At 42.5% G+C, this 22,909-nt stretch overlaps 2 protein-coding genes across 28 annotated transcripts in view; one reads left to right on the top strand and one right to left on the bottom strand.

Moving 5' to 3' along the window:
- Positions 1 to 1,079: 1,079 nt before the first annotated feature.
- Positions 1,080 to 9,693, top strand: LOC123498575 (acylglycerol kinase, mitochondrial-like). 2 transcript variants are annotated; one of them, XM_045245825.1, is made up of 10 exons: positions 1,080 to 1,223; positions 2,552 to 2,787; positions 4,805 to 4,924; positions 5,592 to 5,760; positions 5,990 to 6,202; positions 6,485 to 6,635; positions 6,864 to 7,040; positions 7,582 to 7,740; positions 8,218 to 8,354; positions 9,099 to 9,693. In XM_045245825.1, exons 2-10 carry the CDS (start codon positions 2,678 to 2,680, stop codon positions 9,225 to 9,227), a joined length of 1,365 nt encoding a protein of 454 aa, XP_045101760.1. In that variant the 5' UTR covers positions 1,080 to 1,223; positions 2,552 to 2,677; the 3' UTR covers positions 9,228 to 9,693. The 2 variants fall into 2 exon arrangements, with proteins under 2 accessions (XP_045101760.1, XP_045101761.1); XM_045245826.1 differs by having other exon boundaries at positions 1,088 to 1,231.
- Positions 9,694 to 11,963: 2,270 nt separating this feature from the next.
- Positions 11,964 to 22,909, bottom strand: part of LOC123498573 (PDZ and LIM domain protein Zasp-like) — a 113,345-nt gene continuing 102,399 nt past the window's right edge. For 19 of the 26 annotated variants that reach the window (XM_045245797.1, XM_045245796.1, XM_045245816.1 and 16 more), the window contains 5 exons: positions 18,125 to 18,371; positions 15,677 to 15,863; positions 15,013 to 15,133; positions 14,363 to 14,478; positions 11,964 to 13,054 (listed from right to left, as the gene is read on the bottom strand). In XM_045245797.1, the coding sequence (XP_045101732.1) occupies positions 12,968 to 13,054; positions 14,363 to 14,478; positions 15,013 to 15,133; positions 15,677 to 15,863; positions 18,125 to 18,371 (758 nt within the window). In that variant the 3' untranslated portion in view covers positions 11,964 to 12,967. Of the gene's footprint in view, positions 13,839 to 14,362; positions 14,479 to 15,012; positions 15,134 to 15,676; positions 15,864 to 17,959; positions 18,027 to 18,124; positions 18,372 to 18,587; positions 18,775 to 22,909 lie in introns of those variants that run through there. The other 7 variants (XM_045245801.1, XM_045245820.1, XM_045245807.1 and 4 more) reach the window with 5 other exon arrangements.

The raw sequence follows: 22,909 nt of genomic DNA, 5'->3' as shown, positions 1-22,909 counted from the left end.
GGGACACCGAGGCTGGGTTTGGAGTAACCATTTTTCAGTTTTGAATTTTAAGTGAAGGGTGTGTGTGTGTGGTAAGCGCATGTAGTTTTGAGGGAAGTAGGAGAGTTGTCATTAGAAGGCAGGGTGTGACTGACTCCTTGAGCTGTGAGACAAACGGAAACGTTCAGTAAGATCACAACTAGCTTTATTGGAAGGTTCACAGCACCCCCTGAACTAGTGCTATTAGACCTCTCTGGAAGTAAATTATCGTTTCGGTAGGTGTCTACTACCTCCTGTTTGAATCAACATTACGCAGTCTTCATTTTCGTGTCAATACTTCCTTATTTTCATCATATTCGTCTCAGTATTAATACTTATAGTTTTCATGATTCCTGTGTCAATATTACTAAGTGTTCCTCATTTACGTCCAATAAAACCGTGCGCATATGGTAAGCCTACAAAAATGTTTATAAGAGTGTGGGGAGGGGTACAGAAGAGGGAACGGTTGATAAGTGTGGGGAAGGTTTATACAGTGGTAGCAGGGCCAGCCCTTTGTCATAGGCAATATAGGCGGTCGCCTAGGGCGCCATCTGCTGTAGGGGCGCCGCCGGACAGCTGTCACCTAATTGGCCTTGTCGGGAGGGGGAGGACCAAGGAGTAATTTCGCCTATGGCACCAAAATGGCTAGGGCCGGCCCTGAGTGGCAGGAAGGGTTCATAATATTGTGGGGAGGTTTAAAAAGGTTTAAAATGTTACGTATATAGCGAAGTATATATAGCGTCCCTACTTCGCGGATTTCACCTTTCGCGGGTGGGTATACAGAACGCATCCCCCGCAATAAACGAGGGAACACTGTATCGTGATTCACGATGATGGTAACTACCTAGAGTGAACCGTCGTTATTCGGTTGTTTTTTTCGTGTCTGGCTTGGAATGGATAGTGTCAAGAATTCTTTATTCCTTGGTTTGTGTCTTGAAAGTGTGTATATGTATGTTGTATGTCATTTGTTGTATATATATATATATATATATATATATATATATATATATATATATATATATTATCTTTTGTAATATTATTTTGTTTTGTGTGATTTATAGGTTGAAAAATTAGGAAGAGCAAAAGAAGTTACAGCACACCGTTGGAAACATGCAAACATCTGCCGGACCGAGGGCGCGGTGTGCTAACAACTTGCTGCTTGCTCATCAGCAGACAGGCGATACCATTGCAACGTGACTTTCCAGGTGATCAGGTGATTTAACCCTATTGTAAATACCGTGATGGTAAAACAGCAGAATGAGGCCTTTCCTTTCCCCATCAACTCCCTCTCTTGGAAGAAGGAAGAAGTTCTCATTCTTCAGGTTTACCAAAACTGGTATGCAGGCAGCAAAGTTTTTTTTTTTTTTTCTCAGCTGTAATGCTAGATACACTTCCCAGTCGATACATTTTATTGCCGTATTTGCTTTTTACATTCATGATAACCTGCACTGGTGTATCAGCGGTGTGCGGTTCAGTGGACCCCCTCCTTGGTTGGTTGGGGTTTGGGAAGCCCACCAGCAGTTAAGGGCAATGTCCTTATATACACGTCCCTCCCGCGCTCCTCGTTTCCCGGCTCTTCTTTCGAAGCTCTTTCACACAGCTAATTTAATGTCACATGTATAAAGTCACACTTTTGGTCAACAAGGGAAAGAAATTATAAATGGGGAAATGTGAACACACACACGGCCTAGTAGCTCAGTGGTTAGAGCGCTGGCTTCACAAGCCAGATGACCGGGGTTCGATTCCCCGGCTGGGTGGAGATATTTGGGTGTGTCTCCTTTCACGTGTAGTCCCTGTTCACCTAGCAGAGTAGGTACGGGATGTAAATCGAGGAGTTGTGACCTTGTTGTCCCGGTGTGTGGTGTGTGCCTGGTCTCAGGCCTATCCGAAGATCGGAATCAATGAGCTCTGAGCTCGTTCTGTAGGGTAACGTCTGGCTGTCTCGTCAGAGACTGCAGCAGATCAAACAGTGAATATAGCAATGTTCTAATATCCTCCTATTCCTCTATTCATGATCCATTTTCTTCCTATCTTGTTTTATTCCCATTTCCTCCATTATCCATTTTCTTTCTATCATGTTTTATTTCCATTTCCTTCATTCATTATCTATTTTCTTTCAATTTCCCATTTTAATCCCATTTCCTCCATTTTATTATCTCTTTTCTTTCTCTGTCCCTTGTTGACCAATAGCGTGGCTTCATACATGTGATGTCAAATCAGCTGCGTGAAAGAGCTGTGAAGGGGGAGCCGGGAAATGAGAAGAGCTGGAGGGACATGTATATTATGACAGTGCCAGTTAAGAATATGGTATTATTAGAAAACACAACAATTATGGCTTTGTGATGGTCAAGAGCATCAATTTTGTATTTTAGGCATCAGAATAGTGTAATGACATATGTATTTCTTATTACTTACTGTCAGAGTGTGCATATTTTTCTAAATTAGAAAATACCAGACCTGTAAGAAATGTTATGCTAACTTTAGGCTTTCATTTAACTGTCTGCTAACAATACATTAACTGATTTTATTCCAGTTATCTCCCATAACATCTGAGAAAAATATTTCCTGTTCATTTCAAAGTGATAGTGTACTATGAACAGAATCAATAGAAAGAAAATATTGAAGTTGTAGAAGCAAGGAAGAGCTGAAGTGAGTTGGCATGGCAAGGCTGATTAGAATCTTCCAGGCCCTGAGAAGGCACAAGAAGAAGACAGTATTCTTCTCTGCCGTGCTTGGTGCTGGCCTGAACTATGCACATGAGAAGTACAAGTGAGTATTGCTTAAGATTATGTTGTGGTTGATTCTGTTAGCATAATCTGATAAATGTTATTAATATACTTACTTTAACCCTTATGTTCTGGTGATTAAACTATTTTCCAATATCCCATGACAGGTAAAAATGGTAAACCTAGAAATTGTCAGAAGACTGTTTGAATACTAATAATTATTTGCTCTTTGTTATTCTGAATACAATGATGTACTTTCTAGCTCGATGTGACCTCTGAAAGTTTAGTTATTGCCTTATCAAGGATTCCTCCTCCGCCTGCTGTGTGATCCGTCAAGCAGAAACAGCTCGGTGAGCGATGACACCGCGCAAACACACACACACTCTCTCTCTCTCTCTCTCTCTCTCTCTCTCATCTTGGAAGAGAAATTGTACACTTCCAATGAGAGAGAGAGAGAGAGAGAGAGAGAGAGAGAGTGTATTCTTTCACTCCTTTTCATATCAAGTTTCAAGCAAATAACATGTAGGTATCATCTCTCTCTCTCTCTCTCTCTCTCTCTCTCTCTCTCTCTCTCTCTCTCTCTCTCTCTCTCTCTCTCTCTCTCTCTCTCTCTCTCTCTCTCTCTCTCTCTCTCTCTCTCTCTCTCTCTCTCTCTCTCTCTCTCTCTCTCTCTCTCTCTCTCTCTCTCTCTCTCTCTCTCTCTCTCTCTCTCTCTCTCTCTCTCTCTCTCTCTCTCTCTCTCTCTCTCTCTCTCTCTCTCTCTCTCTCTCTCTCTCATTCTCTCTCTGTACAATTTCAGGCCTATCTGAAGATCGAAATAATGAGCTCTGAGCTCGTTCCGTAGGGTAACTCTTCCAAGATGAGAGAGAGAGAGCCGGTGGAGATATTTGGTGTGTCTCCTTTCACGTAGCCCCTGTTCACCTAGCAGTGAGTAGGTACGGGATGTAAATCGAGGAGTTGTGACCTTGTTGTCCCGTGTGTGTGTGTGCCTGGTCTCAGGCCTATCTGAAGATCGAAATAATGAGCTCTGAGCTCGTTCCGTAGGGTAACGTCTGGCTGTCTCATCAGAGACTGCAGCAGATCAAACACACACACACACACACACACACACACACACACACACACACACACACACACACACACACACACACACACACACACACACACACACACACACACACACACACACACACACACACACACACCCTTGATCGTCTTCCCAGAACACGAGAGGCACGCCTGCATCTCCATGAGCCACTCTGGGTTCTCAATATGATGTTTGGAGTCTGTTCTCCATCACCACTATCTCTGTCTTCTCTCTGGTCTGAGAAAACAGGTGGATCCTCTGAATCATTTTCCGAGTCTTCATTACTGCTGTCTTCGCTTTCTTCAGTTTCTTCCTCATAATCACTGTCACTGTAGTCAGGCTCAGAAGCACTGCTAAATAAAAAATTATCTGTCTTGTTCCATAGTGAGTTATGAACTGAGACGTCCCTTCGCTCTTATCAGGGTGCTTTCGACACGGCGGGTCGCTGGGGTTGCCAAGTGTCGCCCTCAGAATGGGAGAATAGCTTCATTATCCCTAAATATACAGAGCTAGTGGCAACACTACGGGTGGAAAAAGAAGCCAGATACTTCCACTCGCCATCTGACTCGAGAAACCGCGTGTGGAGCTCAAACATGAGACGCGAAAATTCTTGATTACGGGAACGATCGCCGCTGCTACGGATGCACTGATGCAATCATTCATATACGATCACCGGAACATAAGGGTTGATAGCTATGCTCAAAGTGAAACTAAAAAGGTTTTTCCATTAATTATCTTACAAAATAGTTACTTTTAGCAATAGTATTCAATGGCCTTTTAATAATTTATTTGTCATCTTCTCTTTTCTTATGATCTGTAAATCTTTCTTAAGTCTTAGTTCTTTCTTCCTTTTTTCTTAACTGCTAAATTTTATGTAAGCTCCTTTATCACATAATTTTAGTTACAATTAAGTAATGATGATCAAACTATGTCTTTATATGTATATGGCTGTAAAACATGGTACTATTGACAGGGAGAACAACATGATGCGAGAACTGTGTGAAGAAGCCATGAGCTATGGGGAGATGTCTCGGCCCCTTGGGGAACCTGACCGACACATTACAGTGCTTTTGAATCCTGCTGCACAGGATGGGTGAGTTCACCACACCAAACATCACCAAACTTCAAATCTCCTGAAGATCCTCCACTGTACATACATAAAGATAGCTACTTTTTTGTATGTATGAGAATGAGTAAGGTTAGGATTTACTGTAACACTGATCTTTATTGATCTTAGATATTTTCTGTATGGAAGGAAGTTAGAAGAACACATGTGATCTTATTCATCTATAAAGTAGTTTTAGAAAGCACTTGACTGATTTCAAGGAAGCAAAGTGAACTGAAGGCCAGTGTTCCAGTGTGACTGAGTGATGTTTCCAGATTTGCAGTGCAAGTAATGCATGAAATATTTTTTAAGTTTTGCCAATTTTTTTTACCTCAAAGACAAAAGATATTTTTGGCAAATGCATTGTTACACCAAAGGCTATAGTAATGATTTTCAGTTGAAGCATGTGACTATAACAAAGTCTATATGAACAGGTAAGTTTACAAAATCGAGCTGGAACACATGTTATTATGGGGATGTGGTGAGTGATAGGACAATTTATGAACCAAAGTATATATGTATATTATGCTCTTGACTTCCTAGAAATTTTTAACATCAATGAAATCATAAATAAAGATTTCATTCACTTTTCAATTTTGTAGCAATCAATAATAATTATTGCAGCAGTACTAACAGTAAGTCTTCATGACTGCAGGAAAAGCAAGGCTATGTTTGACAAGTACTGTGCTCCATTGCTGCACCTGGCTGGCCTGAAGGTTGCAGTGGTACGGACGGAGCACGAGGGCCAGGCGAGGGACCTGATGGCCATCATGGAGAAAACCAGCGGTGTGGTGGTAGCTGGTGGGGATGGCACCCTGGCTGAGGTATTGAAGTTTGTCTGGGTGTGTGATTATTTACCCAGTGTTATACTACAGGTCTGAGTCAGTTTATCTTCTGATGCCAATTTATCACATGTATTCATTCAGTAACTTATTTTAAATCATTATTTTAGTGTTAGGTTTTCATTGCAAATCTGTATATCATGATTTTCGTGTGTAGATTGTTATATTGATATGTACTATTAATGGTTCCTCACCCTCCACCACTTTACAGGTTCTGACTGGCCTCCTTCGCCGTCCTGATCACAAAGAGGCATCACGCAAGTTCCCCATTGGTATACTGCCTCTTGGAAGTACCAACACTGCAGCCTCTGCCATCTGGGGCTTCATGGGAGCATCAAAGCCAATACACCTTGCAGAAGCTACCATGGCTGTTGTGAGGGACTTGCGAAGGCCCCTTGATGTCATGGAAATTACTCCCCATAAGGTACGTTGTGGTGCAGTGATATGGTTTATTTATTTATTTGACTTAATACCTTGCCTATTTAAGCACATCTTTGTTGTTGGCACCATTTAATCCTTGATTCAGTTTTTTTGTTGTAAGGCATGGGTGGGCAAACTTGTCAGAGTGAAGGCCTGATCAGAATTCGGATGTGAAGTGAAGCTTATTTTAAGTTTTGCTGTAAAAATTGGAGGTAAGCATTTTGTGGCAGGTAGTGGATCAGTAATGTACTGTATAAACACTTCATCACTTAATACCTTTCATTAGGCAGCAGGACAGGAAGAGACACCACAATCTGTGTTTGCTGCCTCTGAAGTGGTGTGGGGAGCCCTCAGGGATGCTGCTACTCGCAAAGACAACTACTGGTACTGGCCTGGTGTCAAGAAATACATGACCTATGTTTTCTCCTCCTATAAGGGTGAGATCTTTGTTAAGGCTGTACTTAGGTTTACTTTCACCACCTGTTGCAAATGAATTAGAGAACATATGTGAGTCGTAGGGTAGATGCAAGAGGACCTCCAGTGAAGTAATGTAATAGGAAGCTAGCGTAGAATATGTAATTGAAAGGATTGAGAAGAGAATGAGAATAATTATTAATAACTTTTGTCTCCTCTGTTTGACTTGGATTGAATTGTCACCACCACAGACCTTTCCTGGGACTGTTCGGCGGAGGTGGAGTACAGTCTGCCTTGCTCAGGGTGCTCCAGGTGCCGTGCCCAGAGCCAGCTGGAGGTCAAGACAGGAGACTCCAGTGCACAAGAACCAAAAAGACGATGGTGGATGAATTATCTTCCTAGAACGAAACCTGTAGTTCAAAAGAAGGGTGATTTTCTTATGTTTTCGTATTTTTTCATGTTTTACTGTGAGATTGTAGTAAGTTATGTGTATTCCATCTTCTTTCTTGTCTTGTACTGTGTAAGAATTTTCTGTTATACTATTTCTGCTAAAGTGTAGTGAAATGGAATCATACAGCCTCGAAAAGGACATAGAGGACTATTAATATTGGAAATTACTTGTACTCTATTGTGTAGAAAGGACAACATGCAAGGACTAGTCTTAATACAACAGAATCAGTATCTCTCTCTCTCTCTCTCTCTCTCTCTCTCTCTCTCTCTCTCTCTCTCTCTCTCTCTCTCTCTCTCTCTCTCTCTCTCTCTCTCTCTCTCTCTCTCTCTCTCTCTCTCTCTCTCTCTCTCTCTCTCTCTCCACTGAAGATAATAAACTCACTAGAATTATGAAAACATCTTTGAAAATCCCAGTAAAAAAGTAACCTGGATAAGAATGTTTGAGGACAGACTACCGACAGCATTGCCACCTGCTACTTGTTTTCCAGCACCCCTTGACCCTACCTGTCTTCCACACAGAGAGTGAGGATGATGAACCAGACTACAGCCTCATCACTAATGAATCGTGTGGGGAGCAACATCATCTTTCTCTTGGTAGGGCGTCTGAAGTTGTGGTGATGACACGTAACACACCACAGTCCTCCAACACACCTCCTTATGCGCTTGCTTTAAGAACAGGTGAGTGATTGTGTCATGACTTCTTTAGAGCACTATAGAAACACTGGGAGATGAGTCTGAAGGGAATTGGAATTAGCTTATGATAAACGGTCACTAGGGACACTGGGAGATGAGTCTGAAGGGAATTGGAATTAGCTTATGATAAAAAAAAAAAAAAAAAAAAAAAAGTCACTAGGGACACTCAAGGTAACCAGGTAGGCCATAAGTGATCAAGTTACAGATTGATTTGGGTGTACTTTGACTGTTCTACCATGATTCAAGACACATCCTCTCCAAATTATCAGTCATTTTCTTTTTTGACATTTGGTTAGGGACTGGCACCTCAATGGTTCTTTATTTTTCCTAACTTGTAGTCGTAGGTTAGTGTCCCTCTTATATATAAAAAGAGAAGAAATTAATACAAGTGTCTATTTGCTCTCTTTTCCATGTGTAAGTATCTTTACAGAACAGAGTGTAACTTTACCACTTCATTGGCAGGTGTGGAGGACATTGGTGCTATGGATTTCATCAGTGAAGGATGGAACAGGGAATGGAGTGGGGTGAGGAATTATGTTGAGGAGAGACTAGTTGGGCAGGTCTCTATTTCTCCTACAGCCTCCACCACCAATGAGCAGGTGAGTGGGAGAAAAGAATGTGTGCACAATTATACTTTTCTCCATTTATTCACAATTATTCAAAGTTTTCAAATCTTTAAAGAGTTGATGCACTTCAGGCATGTTTTCACTTATTCATATAATAATCATTCTTGGTTTTTGTAGTTGATTTTTCAAAAGCATTATTTTTTTTGTGCATTTATTCATATATGTATATTATTATCCATAGTTTTCAAGTTAATGTTTATATGTATGGTAATGTATATATGTATACATGTTTCTTTTTATGATACTTGCTATCTTATAATTACTCATAGTTATTTATTCAAATTAGTTTTCCAGAGTAGATGTATTTTTTAATGCATTTTCTCTTTTTTGAATCATAGTTTGCATGTGATTTTTAAGATATACACATTTGTTTTTGTGTGTATTTCTACTTTTTTTTTTTTTTTTTTTTTTTTTTTTTTTTTTTTACAGTTGTTCCAATTTATTTGATTAAGTGGATATTCTTCTGTTTAGTAACCATTTTAGTATGAATTTATACACGTCTGGTTTTTTGCCTCAACTGCTAGATCTCAAATATACTGATGATTTAGTGTCAAAACAGGCCTAACTACACTTACAATTTTGTGGAGTAAGTAGGTACTGTTTTGAGGTCCTTTGAACTGTGTAGTAAAATACAGCCTGTCATCCAAATTCCATAATGGTTTTCTGATCAACTAATTTTTTTTTTTTTTTTTTTTTTTTATCGTCTTCCTTTTCCAGGGTGAAGAGAGGGAATTGAGCATTGACAGTGAAAACTTTGAGGTTCGTCCCATGACAATACGACCACGCCCCAAGGCAGTGACCATCTTTGCTGTACCCAGCACTCCACTGGTCCAGGCTGCCTCTTAGGGGATCCAGCATCTTCTAATCTATCTGTTGAGACTCTGTGTGTAATCTCAGAACAATGTAAATTTGTATATGTGTCATTACCCAAACATTGATAGTAGTTTTGTGTCAGAAAAAAATTGTTCTTATTCAGGTTGTATGGATGGACTGAAGAATATGCAAATTAATTTATTCAGTATGACAGAACAAGATTTAGCAAGGGTTCTCCATATAAGCAAAGCTAAGCCTTCCTTAGATTTAGACATCTATTTGTACTGTACATATTATGTAAATGCAATATTTCCTGGCATGTAAAGTGCACCTGTTCATAAGATAGTGCACCAGTATTTGACAAGGATATACTGTGTTGGGGAATAAACACTTTTTATGATGTCTGTTCATTGATATATACATTTAAAGGGATATTGTGGAAGGAAACACATGATGTGAAAGTAGATGTAATGATTATATGAGAATTGGCTACACCTCATCTGTTGTATTGTTATTCAACCTTTAAAAGAAAATAAATTAACATGGTCAAAAAGAAATATACAGCTGGCATGTTGCCTAGTATTTTCTCGAGAGGCTTTGATATTGTGAGGAAATTTAATGCTGCAGCTAAGCCTTTGTTGTCCTTCAGCCTTGAGTGTAGGCAGAAGTATTCACAGTAAATGATAATCTTTCCTCCATCCCTATACTTTAAATTTAAGAGTATACCTCATGGCAAACAGCCTTCGGTAGTAAGGGCCAATATATATATATATATATATATATATATATATATATATATATATATATATATATATATATATATATATATATATATTATCAAGAAGACTACATGGAGTGGAGTGGGACCCTCAGGCCACCACGGTTCCATCTGCACGCAGCAGCTGAGCCAGCAGGCAGCGCCGCAGCAGCAGATCGTGTTGAGTCGGGAGAGAGGGTGTTTGTGGTTTCCTTGTGATTTGAAGTGAAATACAATACATTCTCTAACGAAAACTACGCCTATAAAGGTTAGTGTTGGTAGCTACACCTTGTTTACTGTCTGGAGTAATTTAGGTGAAGAATATTTAACTTTAATAAGGTAATTGAACAAATAGTGGTCAGGTCGCGTGATGGTTTGATTTTGTTTCCTGTTGGACGAGTGGTTCGTGCTTCAGTGGTTATTTGTTGACACAAGTTACCCAGCGTCAACTGATAAATATATTCGTTTATTTACCTTCACGCGATAGTTTTGATCCATTGTCATCACTACACTAACTACTGTTTTGTATTGCCTATGATCATTGGTACAACAACAACAACAAGGTACTCCTCCTCCTCCTCAGTTACTGCACCATTATCATTATTGGTTTATTTTTTCGTTCCTTTTTTTATACTTTTCAGTTGTGACAATCGGCAATTATTTTGTGCATCCCTCGATCGTTTCTTTTCCTCCGTTTCAACCATGCTTCCTTTGTATTTATCTATTATTATTTTTTAAGTTTATTTCTGTTTTATATGTACTCTTAGCGTATATCACGGGACTACTGCTATATAGAATGCCCCACTCATGTTAATATTTTGGTTTCGCTGCTGTTAGTGCGCCTCTAACGGCAGCAGAAGGAAGCATTTTTTCCTCCTGTTCGCAAAAGTTTACTATAATTATGTGGGGGCAATATACTCCAGCCCGATTTGTTCACTCATCCTCGTTTTCCTTGGCATACATATTGCACAGCTGGTTATTCGATAATTTTTAGCAATATTCTGTTCCAATAGTCCCAAATGGAACAGTAACGCATGTTCGGGACGGGTGCGCAGCGTGTAAACATTAAATGGAGTTCAATGGAAGCTTTCACGCCTTAGCGCCTGTCTTATTATCGTTATGTTATTATCGTTACTTCATTGCTATTACCAGTTTTCTTTATCTTTATTATTTTCATTACCTTTATTACTCTCTCTCTCTCTCTCTCTCTCTCTCTCTCTCTGCACCAAGTTACCGCTGTTGACCTCGTCCAACCTTCTCTCTTTCTCTGCCCGCCATGTCACCTCACTTCTGTCTTCCTTCTCCATTTTAACTCTTAACTGCCATCTGGTGTGTGTGTGTGTGTGTGTGTGTGTGTGTGTGTGTTTCACTGTTTTATCTGCTGCAGTCTCTGACGAGACAGCCAGACGTTACCCTATACGGAACGAGCTCAGAGCTCATTATTTCCGATCTTCGGATAGGCCTGAGACCAGGCACACACCACACACCGGGACAACAAGGTCACAACTCCTCGATATACATCCCGTACCTACTCACTGCTAGGTGAACAGGGGCTACACGTGAAAGGAGACACCCAAATATCTCCACCCGGCCGTGGTGGACAAGACTGGAGTGTGTGTGTGTGTGTGTGTGCAATTCACCACAGTTGTCTGTTGGTCACACAACCAGCTTTTCCCATTACCGAGCGAGCTCAGAGCTCGTAGACCGATCTTCGGGTAGGACTGAGACTACACCACACTCCACACACCGGGAAAGCGAGGCTTCAACCCCTCGAGTTACATCCCGTACCTACAGGGCTACACATTAAGAGGCTTGCCCATTTGCCTCGCAGCGCCCGGGACTCGAACCCGGGCTTTCTCGGTTGTGAGCCGAGTGTGCTAACCACTACACTACGCTGTGTGAGAGAGAGAGAGAGAGAGAGAGAGAGAGAGAGAGACTATAGTAGATTATATAAATCTTTCTCATGATGAAGTAACTATTTGTGCTAGAGGATATCATTACAAAACCAGATATATGTGTCTAGTTTTTATTCATTTCCCTTCCTAAGAGGAAGGAGCAAGAAAGAATCAGAAGATCAATAAGCACTCAAGACATTTTTTTAAGAGTGTATATTTTTTAAAACTTTTCATCATGATCAGCCTCCATGATACAGTTGTCAAGTCCATGCAGGCCTCAGCACTGTACGTGGTGAGGCCAGCATGGCAGTAGCCCTTTTTCAAGGCTGCGAGGGGAAGCTCCCTTTCCAGTTCATGCAGGCTGAACTTATGAACATCAAACATAAAAGAGAAAATGGTAGAGATGAGACACACAGCATTCAGGAGGCTAAGCAAGCATAGCCAAGTTAAAAGACTCTTGGGGGGATAAAGAATTCTCACCATACATATTATAATTGTCAAGATAAATATGTCTGATATAATTAAATTCTTATATACAATATTGTCATGTGACAAGGGATGTGTGTGCACAGTTTGTGGTTACACAGTATAGTAACATCAAGAAGGTGAACACAAGCAAAAAGCAACGAAAATCTGACGAGCAGAGGAGGTGTGAGGGTTAGGCCAGACATCACTGTCTACACTTTACTGGCTCTGATTAATCTTAAACTATGCAGTAAAGCTCATGTTTCCTTACTCTATCATATACTAGAATCAATTCAAGGCACTGAAATTTTTATCACCATTATTGCATAGGCACCATTAGTTACATGTAAGGCTGGCAATATACCTTGTCACGGAAGAACAAATAAATATTTGTAATTAGTCAGCCAGTATGAGAGCGAGCATGTTAACCACAGCAGATGACTGTGAATGTTGTTAGCACAGGAAAGCTGCTCCTGCTTTGTCCAGCAACTGTGGTGCATGACTGGGTGTCGAGTGGTGGTGGTGGTCGTGGTGGTAGTGATGCTGCTGCTGGTACTGCTGCTGTTTTAAGTTGTTCTTGTTGAGTTGGCTGTGGAAGGAAGCAGGAGAGCTCTTTCTGAGGGTTTCATGGGGACCTGTTGACCTTGTGAAGTGGCTTAGAGGCCACGCTGGGCATGGGCCTTGCAGAAGGGCTTCCCACCTTTGGCGAAGAAGCTCTGGCCCTCCAAGTTCTTGTGGCATTTCTGCAGGTTAGAGGCTAGTTACTACACTACCAATGCATACTACTAAGACACAGATGGCAGTTAATGATATGCTGCAAATAATGAGCAGCTCTACTGTCTGTAAGGTAAGAAGGTGCAAGAGGAGTGATGTTGTGCCTTGCTGGAAGGAGAGAATGACTTCGTCTTCCATTAACAGGAAGGCAAGGACAGGCATCCCAGACTCATTTCCTTAGGACAGGACAGGCTCAAGAATATTTATTACACTGTTTCAAGGTTACTTTGTATTGCAGTGGAGATGATAATTATTATTATGATTACTGTTATCTATAATAATTATTACTGTTGCCAGTGTAGCAGTTTGTTTGGTTTATACATATAACTTGCTAGCTAGGATTAGGTCTACGTAGTTTTCACTAAAGAGCTAGGAGTAAGATAGCTGTTTCTGAAACCATTGAATTAGGTCACCAGGAAACACAATTATTATCCAACAGACTGGAAAGCCTAGAGGACCTATCCATCCAATTATTCCTCCTAGCTCTATAAAGCTCTAACATTAAAGCAAAGTTCCCTGTGCCCCATAAATACTACAGAGGAATTAATATTTCTAAGGGTGATTTGCCTTCAGGGAAGCACAGATAACATGGCATACAGGACAAAAAAAAAAGAAACAGACAAGATTTAAAAGTTAAAGAGAGGAAGATAAGAATTGCCAGGGTTGGAGTCTTTAGCGGCCAGCATGGGACTTGCAGAAAGGTCTCCCATTCTTGGCATAGAAGCTCTTGCCCTCAAGATTGGATTTGCAAACCTGTGGGAGGGATGGGAGCAGAAAACACATTTCCTTTTAGCAATGAATACAATACTGGAATGTGTGTGTGTGTGTGTGTGTGTGTGTGTGTGTGTGTGTGTGTACTAGAAATTATTGTGTATGTACGTATGTATGTATGTATGTATGTCTTCCAGTATGTAGACTTAGATGGCCTGCAGAATTAGAGTTAATCAGCAAGGATGGGGAGGAAAAAAGTTGTCTTAACTTTGAAAACTATTTCTAAAACAACAGAAGAGGGGATAAGGGGAAACAAAATGACTTAGCACTCATAGAGAAAAATGAAAACAGAAAGTGAAAGAAAAACAATAAAATGCAAGAAAATTGTGCAGGGAATGGAAGGAATGCTGGGGAGACTGTGGAGAGAAAGGGATAAGAACATAAAACTTACAAAAAAGGAGGAGCGTTAATAGTGCAAAGGGGAGGGATGTTTGATAAGGGAGGCAGGGGAGTGGGGAGGGGGATGATGTGCATAGGATGTGGTGTGGGGATGTGGTGAGCCTTACCGAGCACTTGAAGCACTGGCTGTGGTAGTTATTGTTGAGGGCCTCCACCCAGCGGTCACCAGCCTCAATGGGGAAGCCGCAGCCCACGCACTTGGTGGTGAAGAGGTCATTCCAGTCTGATGGGGAGAAATGCATGTGAACTGTTGAGCTGATCCAGGGGGAGGAAATTCTCTCTCTCTCTCTCTCTCTCTCTCTCTCTCTCTCTCTCTCTCTCTCTCTCTCTCTCTCTCTCTCTCTCTCTCTCTCTCTCTCTCTCTCTCTCTCTCTCTCTCTCTCTCTTTTGTAACGTTGGACGGCTGACGAGTCTTATTTTATAACACCTAATTTCTTTACAACTTTTAACCACATCAACTGCCTTGTTTTATATTAAGCTATAGGATACACTGTTTGCTTATACTATATTTCTTACACTCATAGACTCAAAGTTTTTCTACTTCCTGCTTTTCATCCATGCCTGACTTACAAGAGTGATACACATTAGAACACAGGAAAGGAAAGGGACCTTTATGTACTTAAGACTGGATTGAGAACAATTAAGAGAAGAAGTACTTTTATACACACGTTCAGTCCTTCAAGGCAGGAATACACTGGTCGATCAAAGTTCTCCAGTGATATTAATGTATAGTCTGTGTGAATTGAAAGGCACTTACCAGCCTCGCAGTAGGGCAGGCCGTCCTCCAAGTAGAATGCACCGGAGCCGAAGATCTTTCCACAGTAAGCACAGCAGAAACATTCAGGGTGGAACTGCTTGCCAACAGCATTCAGACAGTCCTGCAAGCAGAGAGGAATGACATATTACACGCTCACAGTGCAATGTGACACAGGGTAGTGTGTAATGAGTTGTTTGGATTATGGACAGTCATACATGTAGAGATGAATTGTAGATATAGTACATATTTATTTGCTTATCTATATGAGGACTTGCAAAGAACCATTATAGTGAGGAAGAAGCAAAATGTGTCAATCACAGGCCAGTGGTAAAGTCATCTGATAACAAATAAAAAGTAAATGGTCAAATTCCTCTTTTCATAATTATCTCAATGTAGAAAAAATAAATAACCCAAAAAGATGTATCATTGAAATAATAGTGATAATAGTAATGATAATGATAAGCATATAAAATTAATTGTAAATAGTCAGCTGAATAAAATATAGATTACGAATGAAAAACATTAATCAATCAATAAATGAGTACAAAAATAATACCAATAAAGTCAAATTATGATTTCCAGTTTACAAAGTAAATAGAAGAATGCCCAGATAAATAAAAAGAGGTACTAATAACTGTAACAAAGAGTATGCAGAGGAACTCACTCCTTTCACCCTCTTGTCACACTTTCCACAGATGGGGGCGAGGTACTTCTCGTAGCAGTCTTCGCAGTGCAGTGCTCCTTGTTCCTCCACGAAGCCCATGTCAATGAGGGCCTTGCGGCACGAGCCAGTGGAGCACACAAAGTGGTCAGGGCACCATGTCTTGCCCAGCGCTGACACGAAGGGACCCCTGCCAGCACACCAGAGCTTCAGTATCATGGTAAGTACTGTATGCACTATGAGAGGTGTCTGAACATGGCTTGATGTCTGGCAGTGAGGACTGAAGCTGATGTGTTTGTTGCTTATTGTGACTCAAATGTTGTACAGTTGTAGTCAGTTTTGAAGATGAGGTATGGAATGGAGTGTGAAAGCTTGCTGTTGAATGGAAAATATCTTTGTTTTGGAGAGAGAGAGAGAGAGAGAGAGAGAGAGAGAGAGAGAGAGAGAGAGAGAGAGAGAGAATTGTAGGTGCTAGATGCTAAATACATTTGAATAATAAGGCTTTGTAGTGAAGAATAAGAACTGAGAGTTAGATCCTGTATTCATGATGTTAAACCTAGCAGAGACTGAGGTGTGATGAGGCCAAGGTGAAACTAGTTAATAATGTTCCCTTATGTACACCATGGTAAACAGTCGGCCTCTTCCGTGTTACATAAAGGCTGGTTATAACTTAAATGAATCATACAGTACAGGATAGTCGCCACAAGCTGGGCTGATCTGCAAGCCACTGCCACTCCCCTTGCACCCCCCACCCCTCAACACTGTAGTCCAGCCCCTCACCATTCTTTCGGCGGGACAGCTGATTGGTGGCTTATTTGGTCCTCTTTTCACGTCCTTATTAATTTCTATTCTTTATTTATTTATCTATTTTTTTTTAGCAATGTTTTCTGTCATCTTATCAACCTATTTTGCCCTTAGCGGATTTTCGAAAAAAGTCACTGAAAAAAAAAAAATGCCAAGAATTGACCGTTCATAAAAAAAAAAAAAAAAAAAGTGTGGGAACAAACGTACAGTTTACATAAACCGTGTCCTATGACAGTGGACACGCGCCGCTGCAGACTGTGGCGCGTATTCAGAAACGCTTTGCTCTCCCACCACGACAATTTTCCAAGGCCACAGAGATGATTAGCGAGGTTTTCAAAAGTGTTTCTACAGTTAATAGTGTAGAAATCTTGTCAATCTGTCTCCAGAACCGTAAAAACACCTTAAAAATTCATGTAAAGTTAAATAAAGCCTTTTGAACTAGTGGAGGTGAAACATTGAAGTGTCTGAGAATACGAGCCTGTACAGTGAGTCCTGTCATAAGGGTGGGCTCATGAAAAAAAAAAAATGTTTATTGACGTCCGTATTTTATTCATTTATCTATTTATTTATTTTTATATTAGTGATATTTTTCGTATTGGTATTTACGAGTGAGCTTAGGGCTGTTTCAGTTAATTAGTGATTGGATTATCTTAAATAGAAAAAAATGATAACTTTGGGAAATGATAAGAACACTAAGTACACCAATCAAATGTCCTGCTGGAAGGTTTTGAAGGGGAAGGGCGGGGCGGGGGAGAGGGGAGGCAAGGGGTGTGGCATCTTCGTCAGCCTAACCTGAGTCATTAATGCTGATGGTTAAGCTTAGTTGTAATTCATCAGCTTACTCAAGTACAGTTCCATAATATGATGGTGAGTCGCAACATTACATACTTTTCTTATTTCCGTTTCTTTTTTATACATTATCACCAATCACTGATTTAGATAAGATTCTTCCATGACATCACTATTTGCGGAGGGAGTACTTGAGTAAGGAAGGCACTAATAACTGAAGAAAAGACTAGTTGGTTGTGTTCATATCGGATAACTATAATCGATAATGTACATTCTGGCTCATTATATATATAAAGGTCTTGTTTTTATGAAATTATGAGAATACAAACCGAATTTATTCACTGCACATCCTTAAGAAGTAAAATGGTATATGTTCAGATGGCACAACGATACACCTTAGAACAGAATACACATAACATGCCTGTGTGTGAGGGTGTACACAGTGTCCTGAGTGAGAGTATTCCAGTGGCTAACACAGTAACACCTGGATCATGCTAACGTCAGTCTCCAGCAGTGTTCTTTGGTTGCTGCACTGGTCTTCAAATGTTGACACTCTCATTAGATCTTATGTCATATGATGCAAGTGTTATTTTGTTGGTTAAGACTAAGATCTACAAGAAAACCGTAGTAATGAACTATTGGTAGGATAGGAATGAGGGACAGGTGGAGGGTGGTGTTAGACGTTAGTGTTACCTGATGGGGCTGTTGCAGGTCTGGCAGGAGGGGTAGTCTTTGGTGGTAGCGGCGGCCATCACTGTGCCTGACCAGGGAAAGGAGGGGACAACAAACGTCACAACAGATAGACACACGAACATGCTCAAAACAGGAAGGGCGTCACACGGGCCCAGCCTCACAAACCTGATCTGGCGGCCACAGTCAGCACACATAGGTATCCTGGTGCTGTTCGAGGGGTTCATCACTCCGCGGCCACGGCGAGGGGCGGGTTTTTGCCCGCTGGTTTGGGCCACGCCCTTCATGGCACCACCACCCAGATTGGGCAGACCCGTAGGCTTAGGCAATACTGGAGCAGGGCCTGTGGGAGCAGGGGGCTTGGGGGCTGCAGGTTTTGGCACTGGTGCAAATGCTGCGGCTGGAGGCTTGGGAGCTGGAGCCAGGTTAGAGTTAACGATAGGAACAGAAGCCGGGGGAGGAATAGGAGCAGAAGCAAGCACCGAGGGAGCTCCCGGGGCAGGGCCACTCTTTTGGAAGGTTGCCTTGGGAGCTGCCACGGGCTTGAATCCAGGGATAGCATTAGGGCCAGCGGGTTTAGCGGCGGGCGTAACCGTCGGCAGAGGTACCTTGCTCGCTTCAGGAAGCTTGCATGCAGGGGCAGGAGTAGGGATAGGGGCAGGGACAGGTGCAGGGGCAGGAGCAGGGGCAGGGGCGGGTGCAGGTGCAGGTGCAGGGGCAGGAGCCGGTGCAGGGGCAGGGGCGGATGCGGGTGCGGGTGCGGGTGCGGGTGCAGAAGCATAAGCAGCGAGGGGGTGGGCTTTGGGATCAGCGGAAGGCTGGGCGGCGGAGGAGGGGGAGGCCTGTATGACTATGCTATCGTAATCTTTGGGAGGTGGAGGAGTGGGCAGGAGGGGAGGTCTCTTAGGAAGAGGACCAGCCATTTTCTTGGGTTTAGGAACATTAACTGGTGCACCCGCAGGCGCCCAAGACGGGGTGCGGGCCCCCTCCTCCCCCGTCTCCACCTTTTTGGGCGGCGGCCACAAGAACGGTCCACCTGAACCCCGTGAAGTGTAATGAGGGACCAGTGACACACACACACACACACACACACACACACACACACACACACACACACACACACACACACACACACACACACACACACACACACACACACAATTGCACGCACACACATCCATACGGGAAGTGTAGTAATGTCAATGAATTAATTATGCGCCCAAGAAGAAGAAGAAGAAGAGAGAGAGAGAGAGAGAGAGAGAGAGAGAGAGAGAGAGAGAGAGAGAGAGAGAGAGAGAGAATGGGCGATAAGTGCAGTAGTAGCAGGTCAAGTTAGATTTCAACATTATGATGTGTAGCCGGTGGCGGTGTTGAAGGAATATGTTCGATTTGTGGATGTGAATAGTTGCGGTATGACATATATAAACACATTCATACATACACACATACATTAATGGTACAACCAATTACAAATCATATAAATCAAGGTGAGAAAAATGAGAAAAATGAAAGATGATGTATCAGGAGTGAGGTGGCGATGACGGAAAACAACAACAACAACAACAACAACAACAACAATGGCGTCCCCCGGGGAATCAGCATGTGTTTGTTATGTGTAATGTTGGATGAAGCGAGAGTCAAAGGGATGCGAAGCCGAGGAAGGAGGAGGAGGAGGAGGAGGAGGAGGAGGAGGAGGAGGAGGAGGAGGAGGAGGAGGAGGAAAAGGAGGAGGGCGAGGTCGACGAGGAGGTAGAGGAGGAGGAGGCGGAATTATGGAAGAAAAAGGAGAGGGGAAGGACCGTACCAGACAGAAAAAAAAAAAAAAAAGAGGGACGGGGGGAAAAGAAGAAATTCCCAATTAATAACCCTCCCAAGAGGGGCGGGATAGTCATGGTTTACAGGGGGACTTTACAAGTGACTTTATGACTTCTTACTTCTAGGCAGTCCACGTCAAAACCAAGCAGCATGTGGCCACATCCTACCTCCCCCCTCCCCGCTCCCGCCCTCCCATCCTCACAAGCCGTGACAACTCACATGCACTTACTTTTAACAAATGGACCACCAGATTCTCTTGTTATTCAATTTCAAGCCGAGACAAAAAGTATTAATTATTTAATTGGAAAAAAGCAAAAAAGTGCTTTATTTAACCAAAAAAAGAGGAATTCCTCCGTCCAAAAAAAAGACGTCTGGTAGACTCCCTCTATGAGGTCCATGCAACAGCCAAAAGGAAGAAAAACGAGTTATGAGGCTCCAGACACAGACAGACAGACAGACAGACAGACGCAGATACTGGAGTGGTTAGGCAAGCAGTGGGGTTAGTGTGTTAGTGTACGAGCAGGGAGCACTGTGGGTGTGTCACGTGCAGTCTGGATGAGGGTGGGGTGGGTGGAGGCACACCCGAGGACGTGGGTTAGTCAGCTCCAGCGGCAGCTCCAGCACCTGAAGCAGCGGCACAGGAACGCCAGTGCTTGCTTGTGGCAGTAGCGGCGTGCGGGCTTTCATGCCGCCACTATGACAGGGTGGTGGTGGTGGTGGTGGTGGTGGTGGTGATGGCGATGGTGGCGATAGGCGCTCATCTCAACACCACGGCACCACACGCCACCACTCACGTACTCACTCACACACACGCACACTCACATGCACACTGGGATCATCGAGAGGTATTAAGATATACACCTTGCAACGTTCAGACCTCGTGAGCCCTGGGCCGGTGACCCATTACTTAGTGCTCGTAAGAATACATGGACAGTAAGCAATGGGTCACACTTCTCAGGGAAGCGCAAGTCCTTGAGCCCGGAATAAGAGGCCACAAACAAGCACACGCGGCACACTGCTACCAGAAACACACCAGTCACAAGTCAAAGGTACCGTCCTGCACAAGCTCCGTCATTCACCGAGACAGGTCAATCCAGCTTCTCTCTTACTGATCCCGTCTCGGTCAATCCAGCTTCTCTCTTACTGATCCCTTCAAGTGGTTCTCAACAGCATTGCCTAATCTCACTTTCCTCTCCGGCTTTACAGGAGGTTTGTTCTTATTTCTAAAGGGAACGTGCACATCCAGAGCTCAAAACGCCTAAAAAATAGCCTAAATGTAAAAAAGTAGCTTTGCATTCATATAGCATTCCCCAGAACCATGCACGTAAAAAGCATAGTTGTCGCATGTCCTCGTCCTTGTCTTATCGTGAGCTGTCAAGTGTTCTCGTCCCTTTAGCCTACACAGATGCCTAGCGTGACGCCACAAAGTACATCCCCCTCTTGGCACGGGGAGGGAGACGGAGGCCACAACACTGCCAGCTCGCCTAAACAAGACGCACAAGAAAGGATGAACCACTATTTTAGAAACTGTAAAGGAGCTTCACCTTGATATCGAAACTCATAGAGAGCAGCTGGATTCACTTCTATCGGGATCAGCACACTAAGACACTAAATCAGTAGGTCTATGTCGAATCCCCCTATTGGGTACGAGTTTAGCTAAGCACGAGGCGATACGAGACAGATATATTTACTACCGTGCGCTGAGATCACGCATGTAATGTAGGAGTGAGACTATCGCTCGACGGAAGACGTGCACTATGTAGGCAGGCACGCGGATGCACACATTACTATCACGTAGAACACGAATACGTCCAAGACATGTACAGTCGATGCCACATTCGTCAGCAGACACTCATGTGCTAAACGAATACATGCAAAATGAAGCTAAACGTATAAAAAAAAGGGCCCACCAGATTGATTGATTGATGTCTAATGAAAACTTACAGATTAAAGCAAGGGAAATTATTCATTCGTATATAATCAGTTTACAGATGAACTTAACAAAATAAACGAAGAAAGAAGGCCATCAAATACACTAAGTCATCACCTAGCGAAGAAAATGTCAACAGTCTCTTATGATGGATGTCTAAGAGAAACTTGCATAACCTACACTTCATTATTTATACCAGAAAAAAAAATATATATATAAAGGTAGGCAAAGTTTACGGTGTGCCTAATTAACGTGACTCTCATTCTCTGTTGAAATGAGGAACGTATTGGCTTTTCTCTCCAAAGGTCATGATTGATAGTGACCAGGTATTGACATGTAGGTAGAGGTGACTGTCTCCCTCTGCCATTCCTCTGTCATCTTAGAAAAAAAAGTGAGTCTACGTTATTTATTATTGATTTTTTTTTTTTTCGTCTCTTCTCTCAAGACATTGACACTTATGAAGGAGACTCCACAGGTCACCTTCAGAATTAATGCTATAGATACCGCTTCCGGAGCTCTCTCTCTCTCTCTCTCTCTCTCTCTCTCTCTCTCTCTCTCTCTCTCTCTCTCTCTCTCTCTCTCTCTCTCTCTCTCTCTCTCTCTCTCTCTCTCTCTCTCTCTCTCTCTCGTATTTATCAAATTGTGCAAATTCATCGATTTAGTTTTGTGTCATTGAAAAAATATTACGAGTATTCATCCCTTGAGCTTATTCGTGTGTGTGTGTGTGTGTGTGTGTGTGTGTGTGTGTGTGTGTGTGTGTGTGTGTGTGTGTGTGTGTGTGTGTGTGTGTTTATGTGTTTGTGGAGAGAGACTGAGGCGACCTATTAAGAAGCCCCTTTCTGTGTGTACAGACAGACACACACACACACACACACACACACACACACACACACACACACACACACACACACACACACACACACACACACACACACACACACACACAGCCATTAAAATAACCAAAATAACCACTAGTAAGGGTGCGTGATTTCCGACGTGAGAGTGGGGAAGGAGGGATGTGAGGGTGGGCGTGACGGATGGTTATTCCTGGTAGGGCAGCGCTGGCGGCGAGCCATGAGGAGGAGAAGAAGAAGAAGAAGAAGAAGAAGAAGAAGAAGAAGAAGAAGAAGAAGAAGAAGAAGAAGAAGAAGAAGAAGAAGAAGAAGAAGAAGAAGAAGAAGAAGAAGAAGAAGGAGGAGGAGGAGGAG

This window comes from Portunus trituberculatus, chromosome 48 (assembly GCF_017591435.1).
Source record: "Portunus trituberculatus isolate SZX2019 chromosome 48, ASM1759143v1, whole genome shotgun sequence".
NCBI lineage: Eukaryota > Metazoa > Arthropoda > Malacostraca > Decapoda > Portunidae > Portunus > Portunus trituberculatus.
This window is presented reverse-complemented; position numbering and strand designations above follow the sequence as displayed.

Excerpts from the sequence above, each read along its gene's own strand:
- LOC123498575 (XM_045245825.1), top strand. The coding sequence starts at position 2,678 with ATGGCAAGGCTGATTAGAATCTTCCAGGCCCTGAGAAGGCACAAGAAG. Across the intron at positions 2,788-4,804 it reads TATGCACATGAGAAGTACAA|GGAGAACAACATGATGCGAG; the intron begins GTGAGTATTGCT and ends TACTATTGACAG. Across the intron at positions 6,636-6,863 it reads TGTTTTCTCCTCCTATAAGG|ACCTTTCCTGGGACTGTTCG; the intron begins GTGAGATCTTTG and ends TCACCACCACAG.